Source organism: Peromyscus californicus, unplaced genomic scaffold (assembly GCF_007827085.1).
Source record: "Peromyscus californicus insignis strain IS unplaced genomic scaffold, ASM782708v3 Scaffold_6__1_contigs__length_162567912, whole genome shotgun sequence".
Lineage (NCBI taxonomy): Eukaryota > Metazoa > Chordata > Mammalia > Rodentia > Cricetidae > Peromyscus > Peromyscus californicus.
In genome coordinates this window covers 154,495,276-154,516,307 of record NW_026294584.1, presented here as the reverse complement: position 1 = coordinate 154,516,307, position 21,032 = coordinate 154,495,276, and the positions used below count along the sequence as shown (strand labels likewise).

The 21,032-nt window shown below is 42.5% G+C and overlaps 1 protein-coding gene across 2 annotated transcripts; it reads right to left on the bottom strand.

The window, feature by feature from the left end:
- Window positions 1–5,401: 5,401 nt before the first annotated feature.
- Golt1b (golgi transport 1B) lies at window positions 5,402–20,924 on the bottom strand. 2 transcript variants are annotated; one of them, XM_052721982.1, is made up of 6 exons: window positions 20,782–20,924; window positions 16,173–16,264; window positions 13,906–14,084; window positions 9,855–9,936; window positions 8,130–8,162; window positions 5,402–7,771 (listed from the first exon to the last, which is right to left on the bottom strand). In XM_052721982.1, exons 1-5 carry the CDS (start codon window positions 20,804–20,806, stop codon window positions 8,154–8,156), a joined length of 387 nt encoding a protein of 128 aa, XP_052577942.1. In that variant the 5' UTR covers window positions 20,807–20,924; the 3' UTR covers window positions 5,402–7,771; window positions 8,130–8,153. The 2 variants fall into 2 exon arrangements, with proteins under 2 accessions (XP_052577942.1, XP_052577941.1); XM_052721981.1 differs by lacking the exon at window positions 8,130–8,162.
- Between the last annotated feature and the right edge of the window lie 108 nt (window positions 20,925–21,032).

Genomic DNA, 21,032 nt, shown 5'->3' with positions numbered 1-21,032 from the left:
GGCTCCAGGCAGTCCCTCCTCTGACTTCCTGTTTCCTCTTTTCTCCTCTCTGTTAGTCCTGCCTATAATTCCTGCCTGGCCACTGGCCAATCAGTGTTTATTTATACAGAGCGATATCCACAGCAGGTTTCTATTGCTATGAAGAGACACTGTGACCACAGCAACTCTTATAAAGGAGAGCATTTAATTGAGGTGGTAGTTTACAGTTTCAGAGGTTTAGTCCATTATCATGGTGGCTAGGAGTATGGCAGTGTGCAGGAAGACATGTTGCTGGAGAAGGAGCTGAGGATTCTCTATCTTGATCCAAAGGCAACAGGAAGTGAACTGAGAGACTGGGCATAGCTTGAGCACATATGAGACCTCAAAGCCTGCCTTCACAGTGACCCACTTCTTCCAATGAGGCCACATCTCCTAATAATGTCACTCCCTTTCATGGCCATTTTTTTTTTCAAACCACCACATTCTACTCCCTGGTCCCCAAAGGCTTGTAGCCATAGCCATATCATAATGCAATAATGCATTCAGTACAACTTCAAAAATCCCCATAGTCTACAACTGTCTCAAACTTATTTAAAAGTCAGCAGGTTGTGTGTGTATATATATATATATATATATATATATATATATATATATATGTATATATTTGTGCATACACATACATATGTATATAACAAATATAATCAAAGAAAAAGAGGCTACCAACTTCAGAGTTAGGAACATGAAAGGGGTTTGAGGGAGGGCAGCTTAGAAGGGCTGGAGGGAGGAAAGGGAGGGGAAGTGTTATAATCCTATTTCAATTAAAAACACTTATTAAAAAAAGGAACAACAACAAAAAGGTAACCTCTCACTGGCATGCCAAAGCTTTGGACCTCATCAAGTTGACAGTTGATCATCCATCAGAGCTAGCAAATGAGAATGGAAAATAGAGAGGAGTTCGTATTTAGGGATTTGTAGACTGGTCTTCCCATCAGAGCAGCCAGAGCTGCTGAAGTGGTGGCTTGTACCCACTGTCTTAGGAGACAGATTCAACTAAGCGCTAGGGGCCAGGGAGCTGGCACAGTGGGTACAGCAATGCTTGGCAAACCTGAGGGCCCGAGGTTAATCTCCAGATCCCATAAGGTGAAAAGTTGTCTTCTGATCTCTACATGTATGCTGTGGCCCATGAGCTCTCCCTCCTTCCCCCTCCCCCACACAGGTAAGAAATGTAACAAAACATCTTTTAAAAAACCACATCAAAGTTTTAGGAAGAGGAACAGGAAAATGAATCACCAAGAGAAACTCCCAGTCTAAGGAAGAATAAATACACTTAGTTTATCTGGTGAATCCCTAAGTAGGTGTTTTACGTCAAAGCTGCCATTTTCCATTCTGTTGAAGAAATGGAGGAAATGGCTCTGACATATTATCAATATCATGGTCTCATCATAGACAGCATGCCAGATGCTGCTCTGCAAGGCCAGACAGAGGGCACCACATCCAGGAACACACTGCTGCTACATCACAGGCTTTAAAGACAGATGCACCTCTGAACCGGAGGAGAGGGGCCCATTGTTTGGTTCAAAATATGATAGGTCAAAATACTGAACTTTCTTCTGCTGACAGTATGCACAAGCAGGTTGTCAATCAAATAGGCTCTGATGTCTTCCTTAAAGGTATATCCATTAGAGATCATTTTTGCCTTTGTCACTAAGATAACTTGGATTTTGAAACCTGGCTCTAGGATTTCCACGTTCCATTTGAACAACAATCACTTGTAACTGAGTGACACCTGTTACTTGAGTGACATCCCTTCAAGTTACATATATTTGAATTGATTGGATGCTCAGCCCAAGGTAGCCAGTACCTGTGCTTACACATTGCTGACATCAGAGCTGCCTCACTGGTTCAAGTGCACGAGAAGAGGTGCTTAGAAGGTCATTTTTTCCAGGAAGAAGACTCCTCACTCAGGCCTAGCAGCAATAGAAGCCTGATCTTTTGACATTTGCCTAAATTCCAGGATTTACAGTTGTGTGCCAGCATGCTCAGCTAATGACTTCTTTAGACCCTGTAGAATCAGAGCTAAGACAGAGCATTACTGGGCCACACTGTAGTCAGGACTGCATACCTATTCTGCCCCAAATTTACCTGTTGAAACCCACATCAGCCTACCCAAGATTAACTGGGGATCCCTGGGCTCCTTTAGTCCCCTTCCCAATGCACATGGAAAAACATCTCCTGTCTCTGCTTTTCATAATTATCTTTTCAGTTGAGTATTGACACTAGCTGCCAGCCCAGTCTGTTGGCGCTGCCACAGCTGGGCTTTTGCATTACAACTCCAATCACAGCACCTCATCAGAAGGCTCAAGGCCCAAGGATTTGATTGCCTATCATAAAGTTTCACATGCCAGAGATTGAAGCACACTGATATTTCCAGATACATTCACTTAGGGAGCAAGTTTACATCATTACTTTCCCCTTAGGAGAATTCTTTATAATTACAAAGTCCTCCTCTGCCCCTTCATTTCACAATGGAAAGGAGGGTGACCTGAGAACCAATGATTCACACCCCCTGGTAGATGTCAAGAGTGACTTCCTAGCATCTCACTTTCTTAGGGAAGAAAGGCTGCCCTTGTTGACCCATCCCCCCAGTAACAAGTCACTTTGTGTGAAGGTCAGGATGTGAAGCAGAGACTTCTACAGGGTTCACCTCATTCACTGTGGCTGACAGAGACGTCTGCTTCCAAAAAACCTGACTTCAATGCACTAGGAGTTGGAGGGGACAGCAGCAAACCTGGATAATCATACTTCCATTCAACATTTACTGGCACCTATGAAATGCCAGGGATGGATATACATCATAAGGGCCTGGAGCCTTAAGAATCATTTGCTACCAAATCAGTGTAAAAGTAGAAAGTGGACAGGACCTAGAAGATCCAGCTGTCTTAGCCCAGCAGACAGGAGAGGAGAGATATGCTAGTGGCCTTTAGTGAGGTCCTCACAACTGAGTAATAATATCACAGGAAAGTACTGCAGCCAGTCAGTAACTTTCACACATCCGACTTCAGTGAACAATAGGACTCAAGTTGAAACTTTTGGGTCCTGGCCAAGGTTTGAGAGATGTACTAGATCATCATCTGTCCATCCATAATCATTTATTTATCTATAAATCATCTATCACCAATTACTGTGGAATAATCCTGTACACCGTGAAGATGTGTTGCTCTCGTTGTTAATAAAGAGCTGATTCATTGATAGATAAACAGGGTTTTCAGGGCAGAGTGGAGTCAGAGGAGTTGCCAGCAGATGCAGAGGGAGCAAGAGATGCTGGAGGACAGGTAAAGCCACGAGCCATGTGGCAACACATATATTGAAAGATATGGGCTCGAAAAACCAAACCAAACCAAACAACCCCCCCCCAAAAAAAAACCAAAAAAAAAAAAAAAAAAAAAACCCTGAAAGATATGGGTTAATTTAACTTATAAGAGCTAGTTAGGAACAAGCCTAAGCTATGGTCTGAGCTTGCATAATCAATAGTAAGTCTCCTTGTCATGATTTGGGAGCTGGCTGGCGGGACAAGAAAAATCTATCTACAACCAATCCATCATCTACCAGTCAAGATAATGTTTCATTATTTAGTCCAGGCTGACCATTAAGTCCTGGCAATCCTCCTATTTCAGTCTCCCAAGTGGTGAGATACTTAACAAGACTGAAGACGTCCAGTTCCCAGTGACAACTGACTGCAATCAAGTTTTAATGCAGGACTCAGTAAATACTAAGTCAGTGGTGCACTGGTTTTTTTTGGCTTATAACAGAATTTATGATGAAAACACTATGGATGAAGACTCACAAGTATTCAAATGTAATAAATTTTCCAGAAAAAAAATAAGCCCTCTGAACTTAGAAATTAATCTCTACTCATGCTAGAATTTTTTAAATTCTGTAATTAATGGCAGCAACCGTAACAGGTTTCCCTAAAAAGTCTGGCTAAATGTAGTGATAGAAAAATCCAGAGCCAGCTTTTACAGTGAGTAGCAGTGACAGTTCTGAATCTTGAGGTTTACATTACAACAAAAAGAAACAAAAGGATCGTTTCTCAACATCCATCCCTTCACCTTACAATAAATACATTTCAAGAATAGAAAAAAAAAAAACACATTTTGAGGAAAAACTCCAATTAATGCCGAAAGCCTTTTTTGTCCTCTAAAGATACTGGGATAATGTCACTGGGATCAATTAGGAGACACCTGTAGGCAAGCTTCTGAGGTGATCTCCTGGAGGTTTGACTGAAGCAGGGACACCTTCAGGACTGACAGCTCCTTCCAGCAGTGGGCCAGGTCTGAGGGAAAGCAGCTACTTTGCCTGCCCTCCTCCACTGCTTCAGTCCTCCGCTGCTATCAGAACTCAGTTTTCTTGGCCTTCCAACATGGACTGAAGTATTGCAGCTCTCCAGGAATCCCCCAAGCCTTCAAGCACCAGATTGCGTATCAGGCTGGATCCAGCCTCATGGACTGAGACAGGGATGGTTAGACTGAATCTTACAGCCAACTAAACATCACTGTAACATATGCTCATTTTATGGGTCCCATTTTTCTAGAGAATGCCAAAACACAACACACACTTTAAAAAACAAGTCTGTTACACAGGTAGAGGCTGAAAGTGGAAGAAACTGCAAGGCTTAGATGTCTGGACATTATTTTACCATCTGTTTCAGTGTAACTCAGAGTATATTTAGAGATGTTAAGAGTTAAAAAGTCCTGTGGACAGGGCTTATTCTTTTAATTGCTGGCATTTGGTCATGGGATTAAGTTCCCAGGAGACACTCAGAAAATGTCTGTTGAATAACCAAATGCTTAGCAGATCTTTGAGTCCAATTCTTTTTGTTGTTGTTTCTTGAGAACGCACCTACATAGGCCCAGCTGCTTGAATCTCACAGGGATCTACCTGCACTGCCTCCTGAATGTTAGGAGCTCAACATTAAAAAAAAAAAAAAATACAGTATACGACCCAAGGCAATGAATATTCATTGACATTTATGTGTATGAGCATTTTGCCTGTGTGTGTGCACTGCATGTATGCTGGGTGCTTGAGGTTCAAAGAGGGCACCAGATTTTCTGGACCTGTAGTTATTGAAGGTTGTGAGATGTCACATGGTTGCCAGGAACCAAATCTGGATCCTCTGCAAGAGCTCCAAACCACTGGGCCACCTCTCCATCCACTCAATATTCTTTTATACATGTTAATAGTTTTCAAATGTGTTTTGCTAACTTAGTTGTTGTATGACTGTACTTAAGCAATTTAGAAATTAAAATGTCAAGGCCATTTGACAGACAAAATTGCACTGGGGGTCAGTTTTTTTTTAAAAGGAGGTAGATTATTTATAGGGCTATTTAAGTTTTAAAACTTCAAAGATAAACTTGACCACCAATGAATAGAAAAGTACCCTTTTATTGAGGTAAGACAAGTGTTATTTACAATATGCCATTGTTAGAGTATATAATTTGACCATGAGACTTCTAAAGCAGTTGAATTCCAGAGAACTGTAAGGGAAAACATTGCAGGCATGTTTCTGTTACAGAAGATACATTTGAACATGACAGAAACACTTAAGGCTGAGTACTGGAACTTTTCCTCCATCTGGGAGAATAATCAAAAAAATTTTTTTTGTCACAAAGACAGAAGGCTGATTTTAGAAGGGAGTGGGGCTAGGGAACCCTCAAGAATAGGGCTTCCGGAAGTCAAAAGGCTGGTTTGTTTAAAAACAGCCTCTTCAAGGTTCTGACTAAGGAGTGCAGTGTTGGCAAGCAGTCCCAGGTCCACTGCAGACTCACCTGAAACTGAAAGCCATCCCTGCCATCCCAGCCCTCTGCCTTACTAAGGATTATGAACTTCTCACATCTTCTCAGGTCCAGTGTTTTCTGAAATCAGACTGCTGAAAGGGGCTGTTTGCTGTAGTGCAAAAACCACTTTGATAGGGTCATGTCTATGAAAGATTTAAATGGCAGACTCCTGATCTAACAGAGAGACACCTAGCCATTGTCAAATCACATGGGCCAAAGCCTATGAAAAGTCTACTGGGCGCCTCACACAAGTCAGTTCTCAAAGCACAGCACTGACTCTCCAGGGAAGGTGTGATTTTTTGAGGAACATCAGACATAACGCCAGGTCTTTTATTATCCCATGAGCTATTGAGGTAGGATTCTCCATTTATCGAGTTTTCACAGGTTACACCATAAAGTCAGATGCAAGTACCAAACACGACAGTAATCCACAAGAATGAACCATCCCACTACAAACCAGTGCTTCCTTCTGCAGACCAGCAAGGCTGGGGATTTTCCTGGCACCAAGAAATTGAACTAAAAACAACAAACATTTTGTAATGTCTTGTAGAAATGGTTTGTAAATAAATAGAATTTCAGTTATGATTTTCTGCATTAAAAAGCTTTGCCACTGTTAAGAATAAATAGTGTAATCATTAGTGGTAAGAGAAATAGTAATCTATCTGTGAAGTGCTCCCACCTCCAACAAGAAAACTAACGCCCGGGGAAGGAAGGAAGGAAACCATTGCTGTTCCTGTTGGCAGACTAGCAACAGAAGGGAATGACAAGCTTCCCCCGGCACCACGCTTCTGAGGAACCACGGCAAGTTTAGTTATAGTGTAATAGCTTTTGCATGTCAACGGGGCATCTCATCTCCTAACTCAAGATGGAGAACAGTGGAGAAAGCAGATGTGATGCATGCTGATTTTTGGATGTTATAATAAAGCTGAAAATAAGAGGAAAATCAAGATGAAATTAACAGTTCTTTTTACAATCACAGAATCAAGCCTTTAACATATTACACACCTTCAATGTCACTGCAAGTTATGAAACCAAGGTGGGAAACTGCAGCCAAATTTCATAAGAACACAACAAGAAGAAAAACTACATCATGACATGGGAGAAACCATCTGGTATGCATCATTTAGGATCTCAAAACTTGATTCCAATCCCCTTTGTAGCAGACTACTCCATGGTCAGAATGCTCTCTGGTGTCTGCGTGAAGCAAATTGTACAAACACACCCAGGCCACACTCAAGACATCTGTGCATCCAGAGTGTTGTAGAGTCAAGAAAGCACTTGGTCAGCTATGATTGAGGAAGTAACAGCTTAGAATGACCTCTGTGTATTCCGAAGAAGAATATCTAGTTCAGATTTTTATCTGGCTCCAAAATACTAAGATTCAAAAGGACCACAAAAGTTTTATTTTCATGTTTACAAAAAAAGTGATTCACACATGAAACTGGGCTTTCCTTGGGCTGATACACCGACGACATAATCCAATCCAATTCAGGCATCATTATCAGAGACCCAGCACACCTAGAAATATCTGAGTCATCAAAATGGACATTATATATATATATATATATAAATGCCTATCGGTGTTCCTGAATCTTCTAAAAAGGAAAAAAAAGTAACAGACACCATGGTTCTCTATGAATGGCTGTTTCACACGTTGCAGCAAGACTAAGAAACAGCCTTCTCAAGTCACTAAGCACTGTAACAAGGCTTCATCTTCTCGAGCCGCTGATCGCTCAGATCACCTGATCACAAGCTTGCTGTCATTGCTTCTTCAATAACTGTTGGTACTTTGGAAGGTATATGATTAAAACTTCTGGAAGGATTTTACAAGCTAGTTTGTGAAACTTAACTTTGTGCTGAATATTCTTCAAAGGGTTTTATAAATAATATAATATTTAAAGTCTTCAGTTGCCTTGCTGTTATACCATATTGTTGCTTTCTCCAACTTTGTCTACAAACTGTAAGGAGAAAAAAAAAATAATTAAAAGGAGCTCAGGCACTGTATAGTACTGAATCACACTTTAAATGCTGGTTTAAAACATCCAGTTTTACAAGATTTGTGAGAGTTCAAGGCATGACTGATAGTGGTTAACTGGATGGTGTCCACCACCATCTTCTCAGGTGTGTACATAATTTACTTTTCTAAAAGTTGCTTTTGCATGACATGTACATGAATTTAAGGGTGAAACATGAAAAATGCAACACAATGAATAAAGTAACGTATAAAATGACACTGACATTGCTAACTCCACAAAAGAAAAGACTGCAATGCCAGCCACTCATGCATTAATGAACCCAACAAGTATTTCCACTGACCATTCCTGTGGATCTCTTCTGGGCCTATGTGGTCTTTGGACAAACACAGATTTAACTCAATTAAGTTCAGTAATAAACAACAACTATCAACTAAAAATATGTTAAATGAGCATTCTGGACATCATACTGAAGGGGGCAAAGACACTGAAACATTCAGTGTTGCCAACATAAATTTATAATTGTCAAATATGAACTTCAACAAACACTCATGAAAATGGTTATTGACTTTGGTTACTCCATCCCAAATCAGAAACTTTTTGTCTTTGGCATCCTAGACGGTGATGTACAGCTTGCAACAGAGTGTATATAAACATAGCAATGCTGCAAGGCAGAGAACTGCCGGGTTCTAGCCAGCAGTACTTTTGCACGCATGTTTCAGATCACTTAGGCAGTGACTACAGACCCCTACTGTACTGGCTGCCCATTTACACAATCATTATAGAATTCATAACTGAGAACATAATATGCTATTACAACTATAGGTCTTAGTAAATTCAAACATCATTCTATATATAAACAATATCTACGTTGAGTCTGGTAATAAGAATACATAGGGCCGGGGTCCACCCCACCCCAAGCTGAGGTACCAACTTTAGAAATGATCATAAACAGGTGATTGATAGTATTTGTGAATTCACTAGAACCTTAAAATAAATTTCAGTGGTAAAAGAAACACCATATTCATTCTCCACGGATAAATAAATGCAAACGCCCAAGCTGAGTCAGGGTGCTCTGCCTCTAAGACTGACCTGGTTTGGAAAGGACTGGGCTTACATTGGTGCTCTTTTTTCTGGAAGCCCTCGTTAGCTGAGAACTCAGCTAACACTGTGGCTCTCCCTTCAATCTCCAGACAGACTAATGGGCCTCATTATCTTTTATACTTTAACCTAGTTGTTCAGAATGAGCACGGAACTTCGCAAGGTGACTTCTGACATGGGTTAGCTCTAGAGCCCAAAAAATTGTCTCCTTCTCAGAAGGACTCCATCTCCAGCATTCTCTCCATATTTCAGGATCTCACTTAGTTTTCAGACTACAGAAGATGACTAAAAAGAAGTCACCTACAGTTGTCATGAGATTGACTGGGTCTCTGAGGTCAGTAAAATGTTACCCTTTATTCACGGACTTGGGAAAAATGTTTGGCATTTCTATTGTGAGTGGCAGGTGTTATACTGGGCCCTGGGGAAGAATGATTAATAGCCATCTGTCTACCTCTGCCCTGAAGAACTATGATCACAGCTCTGCAGCTCTCTTCTTGATAATTAAAACAGGCACATGTTATGACAGAGGTATGTACAAGGAAGGCAGGCAAAGCCATTCTGAGTCTGCCACAGAGAGTTGGGAAGGCAGGTAAATCCTGAGGCTTCGGAGACCCCACAATAGATGGAGCCTCCATGGCAGGTTAGTATCATGCACCCACAGAACATACCCTGAATGCAAGAAGAGTTTCACTTATCAATTCACAAAAGTAGCTTAGCATTATCAATTGAAGTAACATCAAAAATAGAAAACAATACTGAAAATGGCATGTTCAAACGAAACATCAGGTTTCACAGATCTATGAAGGATTAATTTCTGGTTTTCATGGTAACCGGGATACATGGGACACAATCATTTTTATCACAATGACTCAATCACATCAATGATTCAAGCTCCCAGTAAAAAGGCATCACAATCTATTCATTTGGGTGGTTTTAAAAATGTATTGCTAAATACATGACTACTTACTGATCTGATTCCAGGTAGATTTAGGAGGGATCCAAGGACAGGCACTCTTCTGATAAAGCCAACGACCACAGGAAAGAAGCCCCTGGAGGCAGAAGACAGGTTAGTAGACTTCAATGCTTTCTACCAGGAGGAACCACTAGCTAAGTGTAACGGAGACTCGAGTCACCAGTTACAACAAATGCGTTAACAATGGGATGACTGGTAAAACGGTGTCCAGAGTGTAACAGGACCTAGTTGTGCTGTGATTAGACCATAGGCTCTCTGATCCACTGCTGAAGACAGGGGAGCTGGGGGAGGGGTAACCAGAAGAAATGAGCTGCTGAGCCCGTATGCATGGAACCATGAGAACACCACCAACAGAACACCTACCAGATGGTAAGCCTCACATCTTGCCAGTTTTTGGTGTTGGATACATGCCCACAGAAGCGACACAGTTTAGTTTATGTGTGGGTCAGTGAGGCCACCTCTCTCTAAGATGAAAAGGAGTTTAAGAACACATAAGAAATGACATGTGTCTGGTTCTTAAAATGCAGTTCCCAGGAATGAGAGTACCATGAGAGGTGTCAGGAGCTGCCAGCTTCAAATCTGAACCCACAGGAAGTGAACTGACCCACCCCAGAGGAACAGCTCTTCCAGTCCAAGTAGGCACATGCTTCAGAGACATACAGGTTGCTTTCTTAGCAGTACTGAGTTCAAATGTATTTTTTAAAGTATCTTTAAAAAAACACACAATTGTGACTTTATACACTGCTACTGGGGGTTTTATGGATTTGGAGAAAGAACAATAAAGACTCTTAGCTCTAGATCTTAAGCCAAGCCTCCCTCAGAATAAACAAAACTCAGCAGAAGCATGAGGACTTTTCCAGAAGCCTCTTTAAATCATGAAGCTGATGTATTAATGCAGTTTACCAATAAAACAATGGTATCTTGTTCTGTACTGGCATCAGGGGCCAAGTCTGGCCTTTTAACCTCCATTGCTGGAGACTGTATAGTTGCCAGCATTCACTCTCAGTCTCTCACATGCTCAACTTGCCTTAAGAGGCGCCCTTCCTTCCTTAGCCCAGGGATTCTTACTCCTAACTCCACTCTGCTTTCTTTTTCCACTCCAATGGCAAACAGCTAATGTTCAATGTCCTAACTTTATACTGGGCACCAAGTCTGAGCCTTTTAACTATTTTCCTTGCCTCCAATTGTTCTTTCTGAAATGCACCCTAAAATTTTTCTTATTAATGAGTGTGGGCACGTAGCACACACCATGTTAGGTGTGGAAATCAGAGGACAACTTACAGGAGTCAGTTCTCCAAGCCCACCATGTAGGTCCTGGGGATCCAACTCAGGTCTGTCCTCAGGCTTAGTGGCAAACACCTTTATACCTTTAGCCACTGGGCAATCTCCCTGAACCTTGATGTGCATTTCATTTTGATACTAGAGTAGTCTAAGATGCCTACCTGGTTCAACTGTTTCTGGCTTAAAAATCTTTGTGTCCCTGCCTCTCTGCTGCACACACAGCTCCTTAGCCTAAATCTGGTAAGACAATAAGCAACTCATTCAGAAAAGTTTGCAGCCTGGCTGGCTTACACATTCATTTTGGCCTCACTGCCTCTTCCTGCGTATGGCCCACACTCCCATTGGGAAATTGCTCCCCTCTTTTTGGAACAAACAGCTTTCACAAGTCTGCCAGTCTCTCCTGTCAGTCAACTAGTCAACTTCTTGCTGATCTACAGGATGTGGTCTGATCCATTCTTTAAGTCTCAGCTTATCTGAACATTCCTGGCCTCTCCCTGGATAAGCTCCCCGATTACTAAGATCTTAGAATAGTCTGTGTCTTTCTTTGGTGACATAACATCATCACTGTATGTTTTTGAGACTTTACAGTCTGTTTTCCGTATTAGAAATGGTAGCTTTTCTAAGACAGATTTGGCACTTAATTCATTTTCATGGTTTAGGTGACATGGTGCCTAGCATTTTAAAAAATAAATACAAGCAGTGTTACTGAACACATCTTCTCACCATGTACCCTCTGCTTATTGCCTAACTTGTTCCCACAAGACAGCACTGATCAACATTTCCAGTGTGTTCAGTACTGGATTTCTTACCAACACATGCACTAAGCATGTTGCTGTCAAGAAGCAGCCACTATAAAGCAACATATTTACGTAAGAAAATGACATGTCTCTCCACCCATCTATTCCACTAAAGAAACATCAAACCCTGTTGTACTGACTGGTTTTGTGTGTTAACTTGACACAAGCTAGAGTCATCAGAGGAAGGAGCCTCAGTTGAGGAAATGTCCCCATGAGACCCAGCTGTAAAGGCATTTTCTCATTTAGTGACCAATGGGGGAGGGCCCAGCCCATGGTGGGTGATGCCATCCCTGGGCTGCTGGTCCTGGGTTCTATAAGAAGGTGGGTTGAGCAAGCCAGGGGAAGCACGCCAGTAAACAGCTCTCTTCCATGGCCTCTGCATTAGCTCCTGCCTCCAAGATCCTGCCTTGTTTGAGTTCTTGTCCTGACTTCCTTCAGTGATAGGCAGCAATGTGGAAGTGTAAGCCAAATAAACCCTTTCCTCCCCAACTTGCTCTTTGGTCATGGTGTTCCATTGCAGCAATAGAAACCCTAAGACAAATTGCTACCAAGAGTAGGGTACTGCTGTGACAGACCTGACCACGTTTTTGGGAGGATTATGGAACGACTTTGGAACTTTGGGCTAGAAGAACTATTGAGTGTTAAGAGCTCAGTGGGGTGTTCTTTAGGAGCTTGGAAGAATGTTGAAAGAAAGTGCAGAGGACAGAGGCCTGGCCTGCAAAGTTTCAGAGGGAAGTTTAAAGACTCTATCAGGGCCATGTGTTATTTTGAATTAAGAGCCTGTGGTTCTGGTTAACTGGGGCTTAAGAAAAAGTTGTGATTAACAAAATACCAGAACTACTAAGGCAAAAATTTTTCTTTGCTGGGATACCTAATGCTGGTTGGCTGGACGAAGAAATTAGCAGTGATTAAGAAGAGACCAGCATCACTGAGGTGAAATCTTCTGGGATGTGTTTCCTGAGAGCACAGAGAAGTTGTGTTCTAGAGGCAGCCAAGGTTGTACCTCGTGCTGGCAGCTGGACTTGGTAATGTGTAAGCATCACCAAGGTGGCACTGGTTTTGAAGGCATGAAAGGGTTATGGAGAGCAGCTGAGGCTTGGTATTCTGAGAGGCCAGGAAATGCCATTGGTGAAGGTACAGTCTCAGTGGCAGGTAAAGGCCCAGGACTGAATCATGCAAAGAAGTTGAGGCTTGGCACCATGAGGAGAGCCTATGAGAGGCTACTGGTAAAGTGCAGGCCAGTTGTAGCAAGTGACCCCAGCATATTGGAGATGCCAGTATCATGGGATGACCATAAGAACAGTAGCAGGAGTGGAGTGGAGCTAGCCAGAGCCTAGAAGGCAAGATGTGTGTGCTGCAGAGGACAGAGCAAGAGAAGTGACCCACGCCCTTTGGAACAGTCCAGAACATCATGAATGGATCCCAGATATTGAACAGTTAGAATTTTGTTGTGCTCTGATTTGATTGTGACTGTGGCCTGAAAGTATTTTACTGGAGCCCTGTTGAGAGACTTCATTTTAAAAAGACTTTGTATTTTTAAAGAGATTGACTATTTTAAAGGAACTGGAATTTTAAATGTGTTTGAGTTTGTAAGGACCATGGGACTTTTAAAATTATTTAAGATCTTGGGGAATGAATAAGAAAGGAAGGGTTGTGGCTTAACAGTGATGTGTTTATGTGTCAAGTTGAAAAGGGGTCAGTTGTACTGGCTGGTTTTGTGTGTCAAGTTGACACAAGCTAGAGTCATCAGAGGAAGGAACACTGAAAATACTCAACAAATACTTTGTTACCTTATTCAGGCAGTCATTTACATTTAGGGAACATTTTTATAGTTGACTGACCTGAAATGAAAAAGACTCAGTCTAAACAGCGGTGAAGTGGTCCTCTTACATTAATGAAACTACCCAGGATTCTGTAATAGTTATGTGACACACTGGCACAGTAAAAGGAAGAAAATAATGGCCTACCTGAACAAGAGAAAGAATCCATAAATTTCGAAGATCATGCCTATCAAAGGCCAACCAATAAGGACCACGAACACACCACCCAGGAAAAACCCGGTGGCTTTCACTTTGTGTTTCTGGAAGAAGAATCTGAATGTTCTTTCTAGACCAATTACAAAAGCCAAGCCAGCCACAAACAGAACCTAGGAGAGAAAGACAACACAACAGAGAAAGGGTTAAACACCTCATCAAGTGAAGAGCAAGGAGTTAAGTCAGCAGTGAAGCAGTTTGCTTGGCATCTGCTGTGTGCAGTGCCAGAGTCCTGCCTGTATGTCTCACAGCGGAGCCAGAGCGTGGGGCCCGCATGCTGGAAGTCCTGGCTATCAAGTCATTGGCCTCATTCCTTGTCTAACTCTATTCAATGGAGAAAGATGATGAAATGGGACAGAGGGACCCACATCTGCAGCAGTTTTCTCAGCTTGGTTGGATGGGAAAGGAAACGGCTTAGTCAAACAGACATCTGGCAAGGCCTAGATGGTCAGCTTGCTTTTATGTGTCACCAAATGTAGTCCCTAATTCTGCAACAGTCATGATGGGGTACAGGGGTTTCTATGGGTGGGTAATTTGGGTGGTGGCTATGCAGACAGCAGAGGGTCCGTGCAAAGCCAAGGAGAAGAGCCTAGCAGCAGAATAGACACACATGGTAAGAAATGATTCCCCTACACTGTGTGTGAAATTCTTCCCCCATTAGCTTTCCTCAGGAAACATTACTCCTTACCAATGCACACCAAGCCTACCAGCTAAGTGCCATATTCCCAGATAATAGTTCTGTCTATACCACCAGATGAAAACACCAACTTTGCTATCCTGTCTCTTTTCAATTAAAGTAGGCCACAGACTTCAAAAATATCTCAATATCATTCAATGACTTTTCCATCTTCTCACAAGGGGGGTTATTTCCTCCTGGAACTCCTGTACGACCCCAACACATGGACAGGGCAGTACACAAGCAAGCAAAAAAAAAGCATATCCTTTCTATCAGTCAGGAACACAAACAAGTCCTCAAAAAAATTGCATTGATTTATTCACTTATTTACCTGTATGTGGGCATGTGCATAGAGGTCAGAGGCTATCTTAGAGGAGTTGGATTTTTTCTTCCATCTCGTAGGTTCCAGGGATTAGTTGGTGGCAAGCCCCTTTACCCACTGAGCCATCTCATGACAAAAGATGTACATCTTTTTTTGTTTTTTTCAGACAGGGTTTCTCTGTGTAGTTTTGGAGCCTGTCCTGGAACTCACTCTCTAGACCAGGTTGGCCTTACACAGATCCACCTGCCTCTGCCTCCCGAGTACTGGGATGAAAGGCATGTGCCACCACCGCCCAGTCAGAAGATGTACTTTTTAAAAGCTTCTAGGTTATTAAAAATTTGTTTATGCAATTTAACCACATGCACTGTCTCAGACGTTTACATTCAAAATAGTTTCGTAAATTTACTACACATGGGACTAGCATATCATCTTTCTTCTCTTTATTTTTTGAGATAACACCTTGCTCTGTAGCCCAGGCTAGCTTTAAACTAGTGGCAATCCTCTTGCCTTGGTTTTCTACCTGTTGAGTTTATAGGTCTAAGCCACCATGCCTGGCTAGGTCTTCTGCCTCCCAACTCCTCCTACTTAGGGGTAGCACCCATGTAGTCCATTGTAAATCACACCACAAACATTTAGAGTAGTTGACCAAGTGGGAACCTTAAGTGTAGCTGAAGTTATCTCCAGTTCTGCCTGGGCCCACAGCCACTCAGACACAAATAAACACACAGATGCTTATATTATTTTAACAGTTTGGCCTAATGGCTTAGGCTTCTTGCTATCTAGTTTTTATATCTTAAATTAACTCATTTCTATTCATCTATAAGTTGTCACATGGCTCGTGGCTTACTGGCACTTTACATCTTGCTTCTCATGGCGGCAGCTGGCAGCATCTCCTGACTCAGCCCTCCTGTTCCCAGAATTCTCCTCTCTCTTTGTCCCACCTATACTTCCTGCCCGGGTACTGGCCAATCAGCATATTATTTATCAATCAATCAGAGGAACACATTCACAGCATACAGATATCCACAGCACTTAAGTTGATCTTTTATTCACACAGAGAGCTGATGGGGTTCACTGCTGCTGCACCAGTGAACTTGAGAGTCATTTACCTACGACTGACAGCAAGGAACACTAATAGGTAAAATAGGTCACTAATAGGTAAAACTGCTTGATGAATTTAAAATGTACATATTCAAAACTTACATTTCCAATAGCCAGCAGTGCTTTGTCAAAAAAGAGAATCATTCCAAAGAACAGGAAAAACACTCCAAATCCTGTTAGGCCCATGCCGATTTCTGCAACACAAAGCACATGGTTAAGGCGAGAAGAATCAGGTCCCTGACAATCCTGCAAATCCAGCACAAAATCCTGAAGGTCCCCACCCTGTAGGTCAGCTTCTTAATGGCATCAAGACCTTTAACAAGATGCAGCACAACTAGTTATATGGCCAAGTGTAAATCAGGAAAGAAGAAAATTCCCAATTCTTAGGCAGGAGACAAGAAAAGACAGGACTAGATTCTAAACCTTTGATTATATATATTTACCTCTGAAAAACCTCTCTGGTCTTAGACAAAAATGCACAGGTTTTAACTATTTGTCTCCTACAAACTTTACACTACCAATGCAGTATAAAGTAGACTAGAACCTGAAATTACAACCTAGCACACGTTTTTACTTGTTCACTTAGAAATCAAGATTTGTCAATCAACTACTAGAGACCAAGGGGTGTTGTAGGTATTAAATACGGGTGGACACAGTATAATCGAGGTCTACCCTGCATATAAAATGCCTTATTGACCTTACATTGTCTAGGTCCTATCTTATGTCTGAGCCCACAGACATTCTTGTTACTGCCACAAAGCAAAACCGGCCAGTTCCTTCTCAGTCGTCCTGCTGCAGCTGTTAGAGGCTAACTGGTAACCCCTCCCCCAAGAACTGCTGTTTGTATTAGTGATTTGTGACCCATCCCTTCAGCTCTACAGGGCTAAAATCCAGGCCATACATACACACACAGCACACACTCAACAATATTAGGACCGAGCTACATCAGGGTCTGATGAACCAATACTTTATAAACTTTACCTTTCTCTACATCTCCAAGGTCTCAATTTTTATATACTTCCATTTTGTTTCTAAAACTATTCTGAAAGAATCTACAAGCCTGTCTACCACCATTCTAGTTTAAATGTATTTCAGATGCAAATACCAAAATTCCAGATTAATTATTTTCTTGCTCAAATGTTTTAGAGGAGAATTTACTAAAACAACTAAAAGTGAAACTCTATTAAGCAACTAGTTGTTAGGAGCAATTCGTAACAGTCAAGTTATCCAAATGTGACTAACTTCTATATTCACAAATTATCTTAATAATTATACAAAATCTAAAGATGTTTGTTTTTGAAAAAGGAAATCAAGCTGGTAAAGTATTTGCTGTGCAAGCATGAGGATCTGAGTTCAGATCCCCAGCACCAACCTACAAAGCTAGAGATAGTGGTTCATGCCTGTGATCCCAGGGCTAGGGAAGCAGAGACAGGAAGATTCTGAAACTCATTGGCCAGGCAGGCTAGCCTAATCAGTGAGCTCCAGGTTCAGTGAGAGATCCTGTCATTCATTCATTCATTCATATATATATATCACAGAGAATGATTGAAGACACCCAATGTCAATCTGGACAGAACTGTGCATGCACACACAAAGTAAAAGCATTCCCCAAGTTTAAAAATGGAGGACATTAAATGGAAATATAGTTGTTATGCACTGAGAACTTGCCAGGAGTCAGGCACTGTGAGTTGTTTCCCAGAGCATATGCAATGCAACTTCCCAGTATCATTGGAACGGAGGCAGAATCCCTTTAGGGTTGGAGGAAGATGATGTGTAGAGAGGGGATTCAAGCTGCCCCAAATCAAACTATGGTCAAGTAAAATAGGCCTTAAAACAGGCCTATTTTAACCATTATAAATATTTTTACCCACAGTCTAAAAACACATTTATTGAACTCAAGGGTACTGGACTATATAGAATGTTACTGACTTTAGTTTAATCTCAGTAGGCACCAGAACTATTAAGAGGTAGCTGCAGTGGAAAAGGATGCCTCGTGGCTCATCACAGTGCAATGTCCATACACATGCCTGATGATTCCTTTAACAAAGTTCTGAGGCACCAAGCAGCAATGGCTCAAGTTTCCCGCAGACATCTGATTACTGACTGCTGTATATAAGTATTAGTGGGGGTGGCAGCCAAGCCACCAGCAGCAGGTAGACTTCACATCTAGTCCTCTCAATCCACAATCTTGCTACAGCCCAGAACCCAAACATTCCCATGGCCTCATCAAGTGCAGCTCAGAAGGGGACAGCTGCCTGTGGAATCTTTGCCAAATTATCACTAGCACAATGCTGCCAGGAATACCCTACTGAAATGGGTCAAAACACTTCACCACACCCTTTCTCATCTCCAGATTTTCCTTTGTCCCTGTCCTTATCCATCCATAAGTTCTCCGAAGTCAAAAGGCCTATATGGCACAACGGTCTTCCTGCCAGGATCGTACTTGGGAAAATATCCTATCTTCATTTTTTTTTTCTGCCTATAAAAAGTAAATTTTGATATAAGCAATCTGAGAGATTAAATTAGATAACATTAAAAAAAAGTCTACTTAGGAAATTTTATAAAAAAAAAACAAACAAACGACCCGTTTAACTTAATGTCCACTCGGCTGACGTTGCCGTGACAGTGATACTGAGAGCAGACTCTCCTTTGCCATCACAACCTTTAAGAAAACAGGTAAGTTCAACCAGGTGTCAATCTCAGTAAGTCAAACAAACACTACAGCAGCATTTTACTTAATATGACAACCCAGATGTAACATGGACGCTGTCCCCATTGCAGGTCTTGGCATTTCTTCAGGCACTGCTGGAATGGGGAGAGTGCTACTATAGTGTCTTAAGTCAATCATCAACTGTCACCCACCCTTCTCAGAATAAAGCCCTGAATCATGTTGGCATCTCTCTGGGATGATACTGGTCCAATCCTGCAGTAAACACAGACACAGATACAATCTGAACTTAAAAGCTCTGGTCCCCTAACCATTGGTTGTAACTCACCATCTCACCTCAGGCATTGGCAAGTGAACAGCACAGAATTTCATCCTTTCAAGAAATTTGATAAAAAGAGGTGGAAAAGTGGCTTTTTCCTCAGAGTCCAATTCCTGGAGACTGAAGATCTCTGCCTTGTGCACAAACTTGTACCATCCCCAGATGTGAATATTTACATCAAGTCTCCTTAGCAGCCAGCAGTACAGTGAAAAGAACAAGGACTTCTGAGCCATCAGTCTTGGGACCATAGCCTTTTCTGTCTATGTGTATGTGTCTATGAGTACCTGAATGTCTTACATGTTCCAATTTTAAATGGCCCAAGTCTGCCTTCCCACGCTCACACTATCTCTATCTCAAACTCAAACTCAAAAAAAACCCCTGCTCTTCCAGAGAATCTGAGTTTGGTTCCTGGTATCCACATTAGGCAGCTAACAACGGTTTGTAACTCCAGCTCACATGCATATGTCCATACCACCCCCCCACCCCACATATATAAAAAATTAAGCTCACTTATCTATATATCTACATCTTACATTAAAATGAAAGAAAACACTCATACACCTGTGAAAAAGGCAAAGGGACACTCTTATTTCTGAGTAGAACCAAATGAAGCTGATGGACCAACAGGCAACACTCCGGGGTTAGTCCAAATCAAAAACCCATGGGTATGATTGGGCTTCTAAGGTGTACAGGGAACCATAGAAGATCTGTAACATTCCAGTGTGCCATGACTTGAATTTAAATCTTCAGACTCCATTCGAGAATAACTTCAAGGAAGGCTTTCGTTCCAGTTCAACAGAATCTTGAAAATCTAAGGTGACTAGAGTTTGAAGACTCAAAGGTCATTGGTAATGAGGAAGGGTGAGGCAAAAAGATGTCATACTCAAAAAAAAAAAAAAAAAAACCAAAAAAAACTTTAAAAAGTAAACAGGGTTTGGTGGAAAATTAATTGAGGTTGTCAAGAAAGGCAGAAAAATGAAAACGATGGAGCCGGGGACACAGCTCTACTGGTCCAGAGCACTTGTCCAGTATGCTCTCATCTCTGGGGCCACAAAAAAGGCAAGACTGCAAAGCTGATCGGAATGATGAGATAGGCAGAAACGGATGCTAATATAAATCACACCACTAAGCATAGTATGCAACAACACTAATAAAGAAATCCTTTACCTGTAGAGACAGGCAGGGTCCCTCATGCTTGTAATCTCAGAGCTTTAGAGGTCGAGGCAGAAGGATTACCAACCAGCCCATACACAAAGAGAGAAAGGCCGGGTTCATTTACATACACAGTGTGATCCCGACTCCTAACACAGAAAAGTAAACCACCACTCCCAACAAAAGTCAATGCTCTATCTGAGCGCAAAGTGACCTTAAAATTGACAAACTCGGTTGAAACCTAAACAGGCAGAAAACTGAAGTCTTTGCAAGGGAATTTTGGGCAGGCTGCTAACAGCGGTGTCTAAAGGCAAATCACTACCGCTCTCTATGCCCCGAGCCACCCTGGTCTCGCAGGAACCCAAGTGCGGGCGGACGGTCCCATTCCCGGCGCCCCGGAAACTTTGTCCGGCGGCGGCACCACTCGAGCCGGGGTAGGCCGACTGTCGTCCGGTCGCGGCCCCCTCCCTCCCGCAGGCCGCCGCCCCACGCCGCGCTCGCTCCATTCATTGCGGGGCGGAGCAGAGGCTGCGGCGGGAGCAAGGCCAACGCGGGGCCCCGGCAGCGCTTACTCTGCGTATCCGTGAGGGAGATCATGGCGGCGGCGGCGGCGAGGACCGCGGAGCCTCGGGGCCCACGCTGCGAAGCCTAGTCCGGAGAAGAGCCACGGGGACGCCGCCCGGGCCCGAGCCGCCACGTCTTCCGGAAACACGCAGCCGCCGCCGCCGGGCCGCAAGGCCGCGCGCTATTGGCTGCAGCGGGGCCAATAGCACGTGCTCTTGTTCGGATGTGCGTCTGGGCGCCGCGTCACGCCGCCAATCAG